This window comes from Rhineura floridana, chromosome 1 (assembly GCF_030035675.1).
Source record: "Rhineura floridana isolate rRhiFlo1 chromosome 1, rRhiFlo1.hap2, whole genome shotgun sequence".
Taxonomy (NCBI): domain Eukaryota; kingdom Metazoa; phylum Chordata; class Lepidosauria; order Squamata; family Rhineuridae; genus Rhineura; species Rhineura floridana.
In genome coordinates, this window is record NC_084480.1 from 64,775,884 (window position 1) to 64,793,821 (window position 17,938).

Below are 17,938 nucleotides of genomic sequence, written 5' to 3' on the forward strand. Positions count from 1 at the left end.
TACCAAACCCCGGCCGAAAGCCCGATTGAAATGGATCTACATAATCAGTTTCATCCAAAAGAGCCTGGAGCTGGCGAGCGACCACACGCTCTAGGACCTTGCCCAGGAATGGAACATTTGCTACTGGTCTATAGTTGTCAAGGTTATCAGGGTCCAAGGAGGGTTTTTTTAGGGGAGGTCTCACCACCGCCTGCTTCAGGCAGGGTGGTACCACTCCCTCTCATAAAGAGGCATTAATCACCTCCTTGGCCCAGCCGGCCGTTCCATTCCTGCTAGCTTTTATTAGCCACGAGGGGCAAGGATCCAGAGCAGAAGTGGTCACCCGCACCTGTCCAAGCACCTTGTCCACATCCTCGAACTGTACCAACTGAAATTCATCCAATAAAACAGGGCAGGACTGTGCTCCGGACACCTCATTAGGTTCAACTGCTACAATGTTGGAGTCAAGGTCCCGGCAGATGTTCGTGATCTTATCTTGGAAGTGTCTCGCAAACTCATTACAGCGGACTGTTGATGGTATTATTGCGTTCTGAGGACCAGAGTGTAAAAGTCCCCAAACAACTTTATAAAGTTCCGCTGGGCGATTAGAAGATGACTGAATGGAGGCAGCAAAGTACTGCTTCTTTGCTGCCCTCACCGCCTTCACATAGAGCTTGTTAGAGACCTTCACAAGTGCATGGTTACAGCCATCGGGAGTTCGTCTCCATTTGCACTCAAGCCGTCTCCTTTCTTGCTTCATCACTCTTAGCTCCAGGGTATACCAAGGAGCCAATTGAGCTCTGCAAAGAAGAGGGCGCACCGGGGCGATCCCGTCAGCTGCCCGGGTCATTTCCGTATTCCACAGTGAGACCAGGGTTTCGACAGGAGCGTCAGTTTTATCAGCCGGAAAACTCCCTAGAGCCTTCTGAAAACCCTCAGGATTGATTAGTCTCCGGGGACGGACCATCTTAATTGGTCCTCCACCCTTGCAGAGGGGAGAAAACATTGTGAGTCTAAACCTCAATAGGCGGTGATCTGTCCATGACAAAGGAATAGATGTAAAATCCCTCACTCCCAGATCACCATCCCCTAATCCAGTGGCAAAAATTAAGTCTAGAGTGTGCCCTGAGATATGCGTAGGGCCAGTAACAATGGCTGTCCATGGCTGTCATGGAGGTCATGAAGTCCTGAGCCGCCCCAGACAAAGCGGTCTCGGCATGAATGTTGAGATCCCCCAATACCAAGAGCTTGGGGGATCGCAACAATAAATCCGCGACCACCTCTGTCAGCTCAGTTAGAGAGGCTGTTGGGCAGCAGGGTGGACGGTACACCAACAGTATTCCCAGTCTGTCTCGCTGACCCAACACAATGTGGAGACACTCCAGACCATTAGCCACCTGGGTAGGGTGCCTAACAAGAGGGATGGAACTTCTATAGACCACAGCGATTCCCCCTCCCCGACCCTCGGATCTACCCAGATGCTGAACTGAGTACCCAGGTGGGCACAGCTGGGAGAGATTGATGCCTCCCAGATCGCTCACCCAGGTCTCGGTAATAAACGCCAGATCAGGCTCTCCTTCCATACACTCCATCATAATGATGGAGTGCCACCCTGGGCTCCTGCTAGGAGAAAGGGCGAGATATAAAACAAACAAACAAAGACAGATAATTTGCTAGTTTCTTAAATTATACAGTATATTACTCAGTCCTGTTTATTATTTATTTATTTATTTGATTTATACCCCACCCTTCCTCCCAGTAGGAGTCCAGGGCGGCATATTTCATACAGGCACAGTCTTCTGGTGAATAAAGGACCAGTGAAGAGGATCAAGGACCTCAGTAAGAAAGAAAGCCCCTTTAAAATTTTCAAGGGACACCATGGAAATACTCTCACCTGAATGTCTCAAAACAGAATAGAGTCTACTTGGCTGCAACAATTAACTGCAGCCAAAGCAACAGTACATTCAGACAGCAGACACTTGGACTCACCTTGTGTGTCAGGTTGAGATCTGGATCCATTTTTATCATTTCCCAACTACCATATCCATATTCATAGATGCCTATTAGAAGATTAGAGTCATCTTCTTTGCCCCAGTCTATATCAAAATGAGCAGCCTTCGTGTGACAAGGAATGGTGTATCTAAATGAAAAATATTGAACAAATTCAGCAGTTATTTGTGTTACTGCTGTTTATAGAAAGCTAGATACAATATAAACATTTACAAAGTAGGCAGAAATATAAGATGGTATTTATTTAATTCATTATTATTTTAATCTTACCCTCCCACTAAGGAGCTCAATGTGGAATACACCCCCCCCGATTTAATCTTTATAACAACACTGTGAGTAGACACCTGTGTGTATGGCAAAGCCATGGAGCCATCCTCTTGCATCGCTACAACTTACCTGGATGGGGTTGGTGTGGGGCAAGGTGGCTGTGACATTTGAGCTGTGTAAGCTCCGTTGATGCACCTTCATGGCCCTGACCTCACCACCTCCCTGCCCCGCCTAGGTAAGCTGCAGCAATGCTAGTATTGGGGGGGGAGGGCTTAGGCCCACCAAATAGGTCATAATTTGTATCAGGGTCTCTGGTTATAGACACTAACCACTATATGACACTTGCTGTGCTCTTTGTAAGTCTTACTCCTCAAATATGGGATAAGAGTTAGGTCAGGAAGTTAGTTCAGGAGACAGCGGTGGCAAACGCAGAGGGTAGTGTATATGAGTGGGTATGTGAGCAGAACTATTTGAATCCTCAGTAATTATGCAATCAGGGCTCCCCAGTAATATAAAAAAAACCCTTTGGGGAAAATGTTTTTAACAACAAACCTCTTCCTTTCCTCTGGATCTGAAGGAATGGATTTATGCAACGGTCCTAGCTCTTCTTCATGTGAGATGACTAGTTTTGCATTTACCTGCACTCCTGATATTCGGAATGTTGGGCCTTTAACTTTTCCAAGTCTGCCCCCTTCAAATAAGAACACAAAGCAGGTATATATTAGATCAGTTTTATGTACTGTTGTTCCAAACTGTGAAGGAACAAGATGCTCTTTCAACATGAGGTCACTAGAAGGAAGAGAAAATCAATACGAATATGCTTCAACGACATGAACCAACGATGTACCAGATACAAAAAAAGCAACAAGGAGTACTGACACAGCCTAATGGTTTAAGATAAAGTGAGAATATGATCACACCAATATTCACACATCATCTATGTAAAAATTATCATAACATAATCTACCCCAGTAATTGGGAACATCCAGCCTTTGTGCCTCTAGTACAAGTGTCCTCCCTCTGTTAGACTGATGCCGTGGCATTTGCCTATGCTGTTATTTTGGAGCAACAAGCTTTATTATTCATGATTTATTTATTGAAAACATATTGTCTCTGCTCTTCAGCATCCAGAGCATATTAAAAAAACAAGCAAGTTACTTTCTTCAGTCATATAATCTAAATAGACACAACACAAAGAGAAAAAGTGGAGGGATAAATAAAAAAGCAAAATCAGGCACCAATTCTTAAAGTTGAGAGTGCTTATAAGAACAAGCTGGTTTGGAAACAGTTCAGGAACAGAAGGAGCCAAAAGGAGCTGGTCTCTCAGCAGAGCTAATACAGTGGCCCTGCTCTACATCCATCTCTCTGCTCTGCAACCTAATGGAATGACTCCTACTAGGTGACAACTTAAAAGTCAAAAGAAGCTGGCCTGTCAGCAGAGCTGACAGAATGACATTCCAGAAATATATAGCAGGAATATCTAGCATGAGCCGTTGTAGTGAAATGAGAGTTACTGAGCAAGTTGCATACCCTAACCCTTTTCAGATAAGGGCCAGTACGCATGTTTTTTGTCATTATGTCCTCAAGAATGGACAAATTAATGTATGAAGTGGGCATTTATGAATATAGGTGGCATGGGGCTAGGGAAAAGCACTACAAAAATCATGGGAACAACTAATTTGGCAATGTCCTTGAGTGGACAACCCAAGAAGGTTGGGAATGCTTGCATGTGATCTCTCTACTTTAGCTCTAGGTACAGTCCTAATTCATCTTTTTTTTCATGCTAGCTGTACCTGCTCTTTCTAGTCCAGATGAGCTATCCTTTAAAGCCTTGATACATCCATTATGAACCAGTTCTCCAAGCCGTCTGAGGTCTGTCTCCGATTTATCCACTAATTCAGCATCTCTTGCTATGGCATCTAACCTGTTAACACAGCAAAAGTAGGACTCTAGTTTCAGTACATGATAGATGTATTCAAAATAGAAAACAGAAAAGGCATTAATGTTAGGTATTTATATAACCCTTTTAATGAGGAAACATATCAAGCCTCTCTAATAGCCTCTTGCAGTAGATTTTCTCCCTGGTGGCTAATGCAGGGGGCAGTGGATGAAAAGCATTTTTAAAAATACTTATATTCTACCCTGGTGCTCTAACAAGATGCACTTGCTAACTGGCCATTTGCCTGTTTCACCAACTCAATTTCCTATCCATTTGTTCTGGCAGTGGCTGATTTTCCCTCAACGATATGAGTAGACTCCCCCACTGCGAAGCCTCTCACATGCCCACTGGGAATTCACTTTCTTTTTCCAGAAGCTAGTTTCAGAGAAAGGGAGCTAAATCATACACAGTCTCTTGTTAAGCAAGTAATATATAAGTCACACAAACACATCTTTATATACTTACATATTTTTATTTATATTTCTGTGTGTGTGTGTGTGTGTGTGTACATTAAATAGCTATCAGCTTACTGAATACGTCTCAGGTATGAATGATCCTTCCGACTGTGTGTGATGCCTTTTCTGCTTTCTCTTTTTGGGGTGCTCTGATTAATCTAACCATAGTTTCCTGTGGTCACCAAGTTCAGAACAAGCTAGGGTCTTAAACCTACTTCAAATCAAGAAACTGAGCTTCTTGGGCACACAAGGAGCGGTATTCTCATATTTTTCCAAGAATAAATGGACTCTAACTCCTACAAATATATTTGCATAAGAAATGTCTATCCACTACCAATTCAATGTATGATCACAGAAAAGTAAAAGCTGTTATTGCCTTTTAAACAATGTAGCACAGGAATGCTTCATTATAATTTTTTAAAGGTCCCAGCTTTCAGGTGGGCAGCTTACCTTTCAAGAGGTCCCCCAAATTTCTTATAACTCTTGATAAACCTAATAAAAAATTATAGGATATAAAAACCTTGCACTTAACCCATCTTAAAGATAAACGAGGAAAATATGAATGCAATTAAAATACACTATGTAAAGGTAAAATATTAGGGGACTTCAGTGAATAAAGATCATCTATGTAGGATGACCTACTGAAGTAAGAGCGCACATAAATAATTTGTACTGGAGAACGTGATGTGTAAAAACCCCTAAATTTAAGAATTCTTTTTTTAAAAATGTCCAGTATCTTCACTAAATTAGAAGAAACAGGTCTCTTCTTCTTGTATGATCACTTGCTGGTTTACAGTTCATACAACATAATCCTATATGCATCTACTCTGTTTTATGTTGTCAAAATACAGCAATGGAGAATAAGATTTTCAATTAGGAAATCAAACTAGATCCATGTTCACTACTGTAAAGAAGTGTCTTCTTTATTGTCAAAATAAATACTATTAAATATTTCCGTGTACTACCAGATTCCATACAGAGAGATAGAGATGCTGGATTATAATCTATACTGAAGTAAAAGTATGGATTGTACAAATATTAGTTTACTTCTTAAAATACAAAACTATATTTTGGCAATCAAAACAAAAGCAAATCATTTTATTTTCTTTCTAAAATGAAGAACCATAAAGAGGACTGGTTGGGGAGATAAAATTATAGGTATTACAATAAAAATTCGAAATTCTATAAATTGTTACCACTCTATTTGAATTTAAACAAGCATGTACCTAATTTGTTCTCTTTATCTTCAATATAAATTTGTGAAAATTAATCTCCCATTTATCAGCAGTTTTTGCTATATCGTACCAATTAAAAAGAAAATGCTATTTTAAGACACATAAACAAAGGGCTGTATTCAACAAAGTCCTACTGACAACAGACCCATTGAAATAAACTTCAATGGGTCTACTCTGAGTAAAACTAGCACTCAATACCACCCTGTAATATGTATTTAAAAGAGTGACATTTGGAACACTGTCTGTGTAACATAGAAGCATTTCTACCTTCTAATAGTATCTTTTTAACTACTTTCCCTTTGTGGATCTTTCCCTTATTTTCTTACCGCCGAATCTCTGCATCACTAAATCCTTTAATGTTTTCCCGTGGAATGGTCCGTGGTCTTCCACGTTTTTTGGGTCGTTTTCTTTCTGAGATGGAGTCACTATCTGATCCAGAATATCTTCTGTTTCTACAACGTCTCCCTTCACTTCCATTAAAGCTGATCTATTGTTTTTTAAAGAAAAAAGAGTGCAAAATATCTGATGTTGAAACCATTTCCAGCATTTCAAATACAATTTGTTCTAACACAAACAAAAAAATGATAAGGGAAGCTTCTCAAAGGTAACACACCTGTTTTGCACAGTTTCGCATTCTGGGAAGCATATAAATTTCTTCCAGTTCCTTTTGTCTTTCCTCTTCTTCTAACCTTCGCCTCTGGACCTCTGGAATTATTTCTTCCCAGTTCCTTGAATTTTGCTCAGGCTCAAGTTCAATGTCATCTTCATCCATATTGGAGAAATTGGCCACCTGTTAAAATAGTGGTTTGCTAAAAGTAATTACAAGTGCCTGCACACACACACACACTCCAAATCTGAAGAAAAGGGATAATATTAATTAACTTCCAACCTAAGCTCCATAAATGGGCCAACTCTAAGCATGACTAAGCCTTTTCACCAAATGTGTTTTAGTCATATTTTCTGTTTGTTAGAGGCCCAGCTACGTCCCTATCTGAGCAGGGAGGACCTAAAATCAGTCGTACATGCTCTGGTAACCTCACGACTGGACTACTGCAATGCGCTCTACGTAGGGCTGCCTTTGAAGACAGTTCGGAAACTACAGCTTGTCCAAAATGCGGCGGCCAGATTAATAATGGGGACCAGGCGGTCGGAACACATAACACCTGTTCTGGCTCGTTTGCACTGGCTGCCAATATGCTTCCGGGCTAGATTCAAAGTGTTGGTTTTGACCTATAAAGCCCTATACGGCACGGGACCACGATACCTATCGGAACGCCTCTCCCGATATGAACCTGCTCGTACACAACGCTCCACATCGAAGGCCCTCCTCCGAGTTCTGTCTCATAGGGAGGCTCGGAGGACGGTGACAAGATCTAGGGCCTTCTCAGTGGTGGCCCTCAAACTGTGGAACAGTCTCCCCGAAGAGGTGCGTATGGCGCCGACATTGCTCTCCTTTTGGCGCCAGGTTAAGACTTGCCTCTTTGCTATGGCGTTTTAATATGTAACTCGTTTTAGTTTTAAATTTTGTTGTAATTGTTTTTGATTTCTTGTTTTATATATGTTTATGCTGTATTTATTATGAGATCTGAGATGTTTTGTATTTTTATATTCTGTTGTTCACCGCCCAGAGAGCTAATGCTAGTCGGGCGGTATATAAATCTAATAAAATAAATAAAAATAAATAAATTAAGGGAAGAGGAACAAAAGTTCTTAGTGGTTTTAAAAAAATTATTTTAATAAGTCTCAAAGCTCAAGTGTTAAAAAAGGATGAAGACCACATTGTAAATTCCTATTGTTTTAAATAGTTTTTTAAAAAAAACTGTTTCCTGAGGAAAACTGAGTGAGAGAAAACTTGGAGCTATCAAGTGAAGGCAATTCTAAAATTTAGGTTTTTTATACTTATGCTTAACAATGCATTACAGAACGAAAAAATATTGTACCTTAAATTGGGAAAGCAACTCATCTCCCACACTTAATGGGCCAGTTTCGTTTTCCCGTGTTTCAGCCCTCTTCAGTATTTCATCTATGTCCATTTCCTGAAACAAGAAAATAAAATTTTACAACTGAAATATTGATTTAATAGACAAGCAAATCAAATGCAGGAAATTAAACTTTGCTTACTTGTGGCTCCTGTTCTTCACCTTCTGGTTCCTTAAAAAGTTCCTCAGCACCAAACTTTAAAATAGCTGACAGCTCTTCTTTGTTAAAAGGAGTAGAGCTAAAAATGAAGGCACAGTTTTTATTTCCATAGTTAACAGAAAAATTGGTTAGTGAATAGTATATATTCACTTTTCTCTTTCAAAGAGAAGCGTAAGACACATTCAATCAATAACAGAATAACAATAAAAGAAATTCAGAAGCTCTCCCACAATTGTGTCTCGGCCCCTTAAGCGTCTTTTGTCATAATACTGCACAGCAGTTGAGAAAGGGTCAGGTAGAGAGAAGAGGAAACCTCTCCCTCAGGTCACTGCCCTCCTTTGTTCTCCCCTGCCCCATTTTTGTCACTTTATTATTCTTTTCAGCAACTCTGGACTACAGCGGAAGCACCTTCAATTTGGCTTCTTCCAAACAGTTGCTCTAGTAAGGAAGGAAGGAATCAACTTGAAGGCATCTTCTGTCAGTCCCCGCTGCCATTGTAAAAAGTGAGAAGAGTGTGTGTGATGATATCTGCAGAAGGGCAGAGAGGACTGCAGGATGGGAAAGCAGATTATATCTCAGGCAATGTGCGTGCTAGCCTCAGGAGCTAGATTTAGCCCTAGCAACCTGAAGGAGAGAAGCAGATTGACCCCCCCCCCCAAATCTTTTGGCAAGTCTTGTAGCCCTGGGGAAGCCTACAGAACTCCCTTAAAATTGTGAAGGATTATCTGCACACTTTGGAAGTTCCTTTTTAGATAAATGTATAGTTCATCCCAAATAGTGTACCTAGAAGGTGCAGAACCTGTATGCAGTACAGTTTTTCCTGTAGTGTCCATTCTCTGAATGACTAGATGATCTAAAACCATCTTCTTCTTTGCTCTTTCCAGGATATCTTCCTCTACTGATCCTTTAGTGACTAGCCGGTAAATATTAACCTATGCATAACCAAACAAAAAATTAAAGATTTAAGGGAATTACATAGTAAGGGAAATTAATATAAGGTTTTATTCACAAATACATTAAGTTGAAATGCAGCTTTTTAAAAATTCCCCTTAATTATGTAATAAAACTAGAGCAATTATGTATTTATGTATGTATTTTTAGATGTATTTAAATGAACAATATGATCCAACTACAGAGACATGTTTCTGCCTCCAGGGAGTGCAATCCTACAGCAAGAAACCATGCAAGCACCCACTCTACAGTGAGTACCTAATTCTGTTCCAACAGCCCATATAAACTATGAAATGAAGAATCTAGTAGAAACAGGATGAAGAATTCTAACCCTCCTGAATCCAGGAATGCCTTTTCACTGAGTTCAGCCTACATCTCACAGACACCATACATACATTTGAGAGGTGAGAACTCTGGTGACAAGAGTACAGAAAATGAGTTAATGGCCAGGACAGGATCCAGGACAGCCAGCAGCACTCATTCTTATTGCCACAATACCATCTTGCTCAAATTTATTGGTGACATAGCAATTTTAGATATGAGTGTTGTTGCTGCTGCAATATCCAAATCTAGTTTCCTATGGTCTTGTTTTCAGCGCTTTCCTCTTTTGCAAATAATGACTGCACAAATGCAATGAGATATCAGGCTGACCAGAGTGGTGGAGGATCTCCAGAATTCCATGGCAAACCTGACTGCTCTGTTCATAGTTTATGTGACGCAGAGCTGCCCTGTCTCAGTTAGGATGGGAGCACACACAGTTCCCTTTTGCCTGACTGCAGTCAAGATACACTAAGTGTACTGACACAGTACTTACACTACAACAGAAACATTTATATGCTAGTAATGCATTTGTTGAGTCGAGCTGATAGTTTTGAGAACTGTGCACATTAAGGCTGCTTTCATACATGGGCTTATTGTGTCAGTTTCATGCATTAAAATGGTAAGCACTTCTGTCCAGATTTCTAAAATTCCTTTCACACTGCAGTAACTGTTGTGTTAAGGAACTGTGGCCTTTTCAGCTGATATACTGGCTTTTGCACAAATGTCTTTTACACTGATGCAACAAACAGTACCTTGTTTTCCTCCCTCACCCATTATACACATGTACATTGCAGTTCCCCCACAATTCACTGCATGTGTTACAGTCTGAATAGAGGGGTGTGGGGGGGGGAGGAAGGAAGAAGAGCTGCTACCCGAACCTACATCAGAATACCACTACAATTTTCATTGGGGGGGGAGAAATTACACAAGCCTAAAGGACAGGAACACACTGCATACTGGGATGGCTATCGTGTGAGCAGCTGCACCTAGTGCTAAACTCCTGCTATTTTCCAGGGTCCCAAGCTTGCAAACGGATTATTTCTGGTATTATCACGGAAATGAGCACTAAACTTCCACTATATTCCACTAGATTTCTGGAACTAGCTTTTAAATCGTGTGCATGTTCAAATAAACTATGCAAATTACCAGGTAAGAAACAGTTGAAATAACAGAATAAAGTACAGTGTGAAAGCAGCCTAAGAGTGTAGGCCCACGGTAGGGAATCTTTTTAACTCCACAGCCAGATCTTTATCAGGATTTCCCCTGTAGGCCATATTTGACAGGTGGGTGGAGCTGCCTACCTATCTGTCATCACAAATGACATCAGGGCTTTTGTCCTTCGAAGTCAGGACCTTAAAGCACATAGTAAGCAGCAAGGTGCTGCTAAAAGCAAGGGTTTTCCCTTTGCTTCAGCAGATCTTTACAGCTGCAGAAACTAGGGGAAAAAACCTTGCTTTTAGCAGTGCCTTGCTGTCTACTATGCACTTTAAAAATGCAGCCAAACTGAGCAAGTTTGGTTGTGTATGTGAGTTTTCTGCAGGGAGCTCTGTTACACAAGAGATCCAGACCAAGGAGGATCGTTCTCCCTTTGCGTCATCCAATGAAGGGGGAAGGCAATCCTGGTTAGTGCTGGGTTCCTGCCTTGTGCAGTGCTTAAAAGGCTCCTGACAACCAGCTGGTTGTCGGGTGCTTTGGAAGCTATGCAAGGCATCTTTGGCAAAGCCTCACTCTTACCTGCATAACATAAGGTGTTGGGCAGGTGGGCATGGCTTGCCCATAATGGCATCATGGGCCAAATGGGGAAGAATGGTGGGCCAAGACTAGTCCATGGGCCAGAGTTTCCCCACCCCTGGTGTAGGCCTAGAACTTTCATGCAAGTGTCTCTGTATCAAGTTGAATCTTTCAGTTAAATGTTAACTCCAAACCCAAAACTAACATTGATAAAGGCTATTAAACTAACACATCCTAAAACTGCACCCACTTGTGAAAAAATAGCACAATAAAATTATTGACTGCTAATGTACCATTAGGTGTGCCCCAGCAATCCACCCTTTCATATTCACACTTAAAATTTTATTATTTAGCCAAGCCTTATCAGAATGATTTTTTTAATTATTGTGCATTGATCACAGAATCAGAATAGCAGAGTTGGAAGGGGCCTATAAGGCCATCAAGTCCAACCCCCTGCTCAATGCAGGATCATCTTGTTGAATTGTCATTTTCACTGGATCACAACTGACTGCTAGACTGACCCAACAAAACCATTCAAACGACTCACTCTCACACATATCCACAATGTGAAAAGCTCTTAAACACACAACTGCTAAATAGTGGACAGATGTGAAGCAAGAAAGAACACATGTCTGCTCTGGTCTGAGAGAGGAAATGGACTGATGGAGGGCATGGCTGATCAACCAAGACCAGTTTGCTTTTCCTGTCTCCGGCCATGAGGGGGTGGTGTAACCACCATATCTTGTGTTCACTACCTCTGGAGACTGAAATTCTTAATTATTGTCCATTGATTGAATTGTCATTTTCACTGTATTAGTTTTGGTTTATATTTTGTGCTTTATTTTTGGTTTTCTATATGCCACAATGATGTTCTAATGTGAGAGGACTATAATTTTTTAAAAATGCAAATAGGTTTTCAGATAATTTGTTCCTGTCCCCAGCAAAGTAATTTAGATACTTTGTATTTGTCATTTAAATGACAATTTAGTAATTACAATGCTTTTACAGAGGTGGTTAGATTTTCTTGCTATGTTTTTCCACCACAAGCAACACAAGAGCCAAACAGAAACCATTATGCATGCAGCTATAATATTCAGGTCTAAAAAAATGATGAAATCCTGGGTGGCAGAAGCAGCAAATCGGTCCTGCTCTAATACACCCAACTACTGGATTAGAGTTCTAATTTAAAACATACATACCTGTTTCTTTTGTCCAATCCTATGAGCTCTAGCCTGTGCTTGCAGATCATTCTGAGGGTTCCAGTCAGAATCAAATATAACTACAGTATCAGCAGATGCCAAATTTATACCTAGACCTCCAGCTCTGGTAGATAGTAAAAAGCAGAAATCCTGCAATTATGAGAGAAGAATGGATTAAAATAAAAACTGCAATATAACATTTAAGAAGAAAGGTAATTATTTGACATTCAAAGCACTGTATACATTAAACATGTTTTAAACTATTTAGACAAGAATGTAGTTGCTATAAAACAGCCCTTAGCAATGTATATGCACCAAAACATTTTGTCTCCAATACAAAAAAGGCCATAAACTTTTATTATACAGGTTTTTGTTACAGCTGTTTATTATATTTCTAGAAGTGGAAAAAAGTTTATCATCTTATACATTCCCTAAAAGATAAACCAAAAAATAAAGTGAGCAAATGAACACACTACCTCAGAACCTTCTGCATTAAAATGGTCTAGTGCTTGTTTCCTCAGTTCTCCTTTTATTGACCCATCTAGCCTCTGCAGGGAAAAAAGACCAGTTAGACTATGATGGTGCTGTGCATAAACAGCAAGAGGCCAATAAATGAAATAAATGTACGTGCAGCCACACAGTTTAATAATAAGTTCTTACCTGAAAGGGAAACTGACGATATTTCAAATATTCAGCAAGGATGTCCAGCATCCTCACCATTTGAGAAAATATAAGCACTCTGCTGCCACGTTCTCGTAAGCGAATCAGAAGTTTGTCTAAAAGAATGAGCTTCCCACTACTCCGGATTAAATTCTTTAAAGAAAACACAAGACACAGCATTTAATAATCAACTACTGCATGGAAGAATATGTTCACGTATTTTAATGCATTTTAAGAAACCACAAAGATTTGCTTACTCATCTACAAATCCATAAAAATATGAAGCAGCCTAAAATCCTATGGGAGGGATAGAACTATCTACTTGAAGCTGAACAATAAAACAGCTCCAAAGGCCTGAGATAATGAAAAGATCTTTACTTGACACCACCTACAAAAGGACAACAGTGGGACTAGGCAAGCCTGTCTGATAAGGACATTCAAATTCAGGATGCCACCACCGAAAAGGCCCTCTCCCTTAAACTCAACTACTGCACCTAACAACAACAACAACAAATATGTAGATAACACAAGAATTGCCTTCTTATAATCCTTACAGACACCCTTTAGGCAAAGTCAGAATTATTATCCCTCATATTAGGTTGGGGACTGAGGTTGAAATTTCTTAGCTGCTTGCCTAAAGCCACTTAGTGAACTCATGGGCAGATGTGAGATTCACAATGGGGACTTCTTGATTTGTAGCTCCGTCTCTTAGCACAAAAGGAGGACCTCTAACAAGAACTCAAAGTCTGGGAAGATAGACACTTAAGGCTTTGAAAGTCAAAACTAGCACTATGAATTGGGCCTGCAAACAGACCAAGAGGCAGTGTAGCTAACAAAGCACTGGAGTAATGTTTCTGATGTCCAGTCCCAGATAGCAGTCTTGCTGTTAAATTCTGAACTGGAGATTCTGGGCCATTTTCAAGGTAGCTCCACATATAACTCATTGCAACTGTCCAATCTGGAGGCTACCAGAGAGTGGATAACTGGAACCAGGATATTCCTGTCCAGAGAGTCACAACGGATGATATTGGTAAAAGGTGCTCTTTGACACAGAGTTGGATAATTTATATACTGGTATTTTAAAGCTGCATATCTATGGCTGATCAGCTTCTTTTAAAACAGGGGAACCTTGGCCCTCCTATGCTGCTCAAATCATTCCTTACAAGCCACACTGGCTAGGGCTGATAGGCGTTAGTCTAGTATATGGAAGGCCACAGATTCTCCATCCCTGCTTTAGGAAAATAGGCAAGGACTCCTGTATATCACAATTTTGTAATCCAAATGACTAGCCAGGCAATAGCAACTGTCCTTCTGGCAATGGGATACAGAATAGATTATGAAGTGCCACAAGGTATCCATTTGTATATACAGCCCCCTGCAAATTCTTTGGTGTTTTTTCCTTCCAAGAGGGAGTGTGAGCATGTGGACCATGGTAAACCGAGTATGTGGACCACGGTGCTTATATTACCTTCCAAATTATCTCAGCTTCATTATTTATTACAAGTTTTCAATTCATCTGATTATAGCAAAATGGTGGTGGCAGTTCTGCCAAAAGCTTCAGAAACCAGATTGTACTTGGACAGCTTCCAGTGGTGAAAAGAAAGGACTATAGTCCTTTGCCCTTGTCTTTTTCACTTTAAAATTACTGGTCTCTTCTTCTACCAACATCTAGCATGTAACCAGCAGTTAAGGAAAAGTATCTGCATTATGCAAAGACATGAGTACTGTACTCCAAATTATGCCAGTTTAGTAAAAAAAAAAAGACATTTCTGCAATACATTTCTTACAGAATTAGGTATGGCTGGCTGAGAAGTTTGTGTTTTGTTTTTGAAAACATTACAATTAGTACTGGAGAAAAAGATAGTTTGATGCTTTTAGTTTGATAGCCATCTAGCAGCAAGAATATTGTGGTGCACTACTAAAAGGAGAAAGTGAAAAACTGAATTTATTTCTGTCAAGAGATGACTCAATTACCAGGTTAGGAAAATCATCCAAGGCATCATAACCCATTGTTTATGAAACCAGGAACAAGTCCCCAGGGTAAGCCTTCCACCCTAGTCCTTCCCTCCATCCAGACCGTCTTATTATCCCAAGCTTGTTAACAGACAATACATCAACGTTTCCCAGTTAAGGCATAATGGGAACTCTGGCTTAATACAATTCAGAAACTAAGCTCTAAAGCAGTGCATGACAGGAGGGAGGGTAAAGTGCTCAACCTGCTCAATCTAGTAGCACTTTATTTCTCACATGACAGAGCAACTTTACCACTCTTGAATTCCACAACAGTATGAATTTATTTGGAATTATATGTAAGCATTTTCTCTTTTTAGCTCCTCCTCTCAGAGAGTTCAATTTTTACAATGTAATTTCATTCATTTCCCCTTTTTTATGACTTGCTACATAAACTGTGTAAAATCATTCCCTCCACATTCAGCACTTTATAGATGAAAGAAAATGTACTCACTAAACGGATTTAAGATTGCTTTATTAGCCTTAATATACTTTTGCTATGATAAATGAAGGTAAAAATGAATTCGACATTGTACTGATTTTAACTTAATAAATATTAACATTTTTTTAAAAAAATTGGATGCTCATTCCCAGGTTCATAAAACATGGTTTTATGAAGTCACAAATGACTGTTCAAACTGACCTACTCCAACATCTATTCCTGGGTTCAGAATTCTAAGTTTTAAAAAGCTACACTGTAAATTCACAATATTACTATGAAATGACAAGGTGAAGCAAGTGGTGACCAGAGAGGATACCTTCTTAGTTGGGACACCCTCTTTATAGATCTTCCTCTCCAGATAAGTTTGCTTGGTAGCCAATAATACATTTTCTTATTTTCCCAGGCCTTTTAATGTATAATATTGTATTTTTTTAATATAATGATGACTGGTTCTTGTATTTTACTTTGTTTTTGTAAAGTGCCCCAGAAGTAATGATTAAGGGCAGTATAAAATATTTCAAGTAAGTAAAATAAATACATTCAGTTGTACTACATTTAACTAAATCTGCAGCTGAAACCTTAAGTGATAGGAAAAATTACACAAAGCTAAAACATAAACCTATTTTGTACATACAGAGCAATTTTACAAAGACATGAAATTTTACCTGTAAGGCCTCCTGTTTATTATAGAATTCATTATCATCTGGTGGCTTAATGAGGTAGCAATGATTACAACACTTTTTGAGCTCCATCATGATATTCAGAAAGCCTGAGGTACTGCCCTTTGAACCTTTACTTAGTGCTTTGTAATTCCTAGTTAAAATCCACCTATAATGGAAGAACATGTGTTGTCAGCAATGGAACTGTGGAAAACGGAAAATTAAAGATGTGTAACAGACATGCAGGCTGCTCTTTACCGCATGAGAGAAATCTGTCTTTTCAGTTGACATTGTATAACTAATATAAATTATGTAGTCAGAGTAAATGACTTACTTATAATATTGCTTTTGCAATGCACTCATCTCCATTCTTAAAATTTGTTCAACCTTGGCAGGCAGAGATTTTTCTACATCTTTCTTAACTCTCCTCAACAGAAATGGTTCGAGTTCTTTGTGAAGACTTGCATAGCCAAATTCCCTTCCCTTCCCATGTTCCTCTTCAAAATCTTCCCAAGAGGAAAACCTTCAATATAAAACGTAACATCAAATTGTAACAGATTTTCAATATAAAAATACATGTTATGCCAGTAGTTTTACTGCAGTATTACACATTACATCCTAGAAGTGAAAACAAACATATGAGAAATACTCAGACTTGAAAAAAACAAGCATAATATGATAACCCAAGTTAATAAACCAAAAGAAAATTTGGATTATGAGAAAGTATGACCCTGGTTTTTAAAATGTATTTCAGTAAGTTCCAAACTACAGCAGGGCTCCACTTTTCGGCATTCCATTAATATGGCGTCAGCGGGGTGATCAGCTGGAGGATGGAGCTCCCCGCACTCCAGCTGATTGCGCCCGAGGAGGGAAAGATGAGCTGCAGATCGCTACAGCCCATCTTTTCCTCTTCTGGCGCGATCAGACTCCCGCTTGAGCTGATTGTGCCAGAGAAGGGGAAGGTCAGCTGTAGCAGCTGACCTTATCCTCCTCGGGGGCGTTCAGACTCGCACACTCCAGCTGATAGCGCCTGAGGAGGGAAAGATCAGCTGCAGCTCGCTACAGCCGATCTTCTCCTCTTCTGGCGCGATCAGACTCCCACTGGAGCTGATTGCACCCGAGGAAGGGAAGATCTGATCTTCTCCTCTTCTGGTGCGATCAGCGGGTTAGGTTCCAGGCCCCTGCACTACAGCTGATCCGCTTTCTGACAGTTTTCGCTTTCCGGCAGGGTCTGTATGAGTGGGGCCCTACTGTACTGGTTTTGAAGCAGCTTAAGGACACAACTCTATACACACTTACTTTGGAGGAAGTCTCACTTGAACTCACTGGCACTTACTTCTGAGTAGGCATGCAAAGGATTGTACTGTTAATCAGTTCTCTGTTCCCTTCTGACAACTTATCCATATTTTAATTTCCTTCTACTTTGCTCATACTTCAGCCAAATTTAACCTCAAATTTGTTGCTCAGAGAGTTTGTCCATAGTTCCAATATACATGGGACAAACAAGGACAAGTAATAATATTTAGACTGATGTCACTTCTCAACATATTGAAGGGAAGGTAAAAGGTGAGCAAATAAGACGTTACTGCGAGAGATGTAAGCCTACAGAGAGATACCTTACAGATGCAAAAAGCTGGCAAAAAATGAAAAGGGTCTTCCCTTAAGAACCAGCAACATCCCAAGTGCACCCATGATACTCAGGTTTTCTATCTTAATAAAAATACACACCGTAAAGCGGAGCTGACAGAAGACAACAAAGAACCTGAGTCTCTTCAGCAGTTTTATGTAGTCTTCCAGATTTACCATATCACATTAATATTATATTATACTAAAACTTTTGATCAACTTCATATCAACATATGAAGACAGAGAACTTATTCAAAAAAAGGACAGTGAAGTTATAATATTAAATTATTAAGATCTGAATGGATCTCTTTAAAA

At 39.9% G+C, this 17,938-nt stretch overlaps 1 protein-coding gene across 5 annotated transcripts in view; it reads right to left on the minus strand.

Annotated features, from left to right (window-relative positions):
• The window catches only part of CHD1 (chromodomain helicase DNA binding protein 1), a 101,742-nt gene that overhangs the window by 18,626 nt on the left and 65,178 nt on the right, over positions 1-17,938 (minus strand). For all 5 annotated transcript variants that reach the window (XM_061623161.1, XM_061623151.1, XM_061623133.1 and 2 more), the window contains exons 15-28: positions 16,332-16,520; positions 16,004-16,166; positions 12,887-13,039; positions 12,703-12,774; positions 12,227-12,376; positions 8,808-8,956; positions 8,007-8,103; positions 7,826-7,921; positions 6,499-6,675; positions 6,212-6,372; positions 5,101-5,142; positions 4,050-4,180; positions 2,809-2,947; positions 1,969-2,119 (exon numbers count right to left, since the gene is read on the minus strand). In XM_061623161.1, the coding sequence (XP_061479145.1) occupies positions 1,969-2,119; positions 2,809-2,947; positions 4,050-4,180; positions 5,101-5,142; positions 6,212-6,372; positions 6,499-6,675; positions 7,826-7,921; positions 8,007-8,103; positions 8,808-8,956; positions 12,227-12,376; positions 12,703-12,774; positions 12,887-13,039; positions 16,004-16,166; positions 16,332-16,520 (1,870 nt within the window). The remainder of the gene's footprint in view (positions 1-1,968; positions 2,120-2,808; positions 2,948-4,049; positions 4,181-5,100; positions 5,143-6,211; positions 6,373-6,498; positions 6,676-7,825; positions 7,922-8,006; positions 8,104-8,807; positions 8,957-12,226; positions 12,377-12,702; positions 12,775-12,886; positions 13,040-16,003; positions 16,167-16,331; positions 16,521-17,938) is intronic.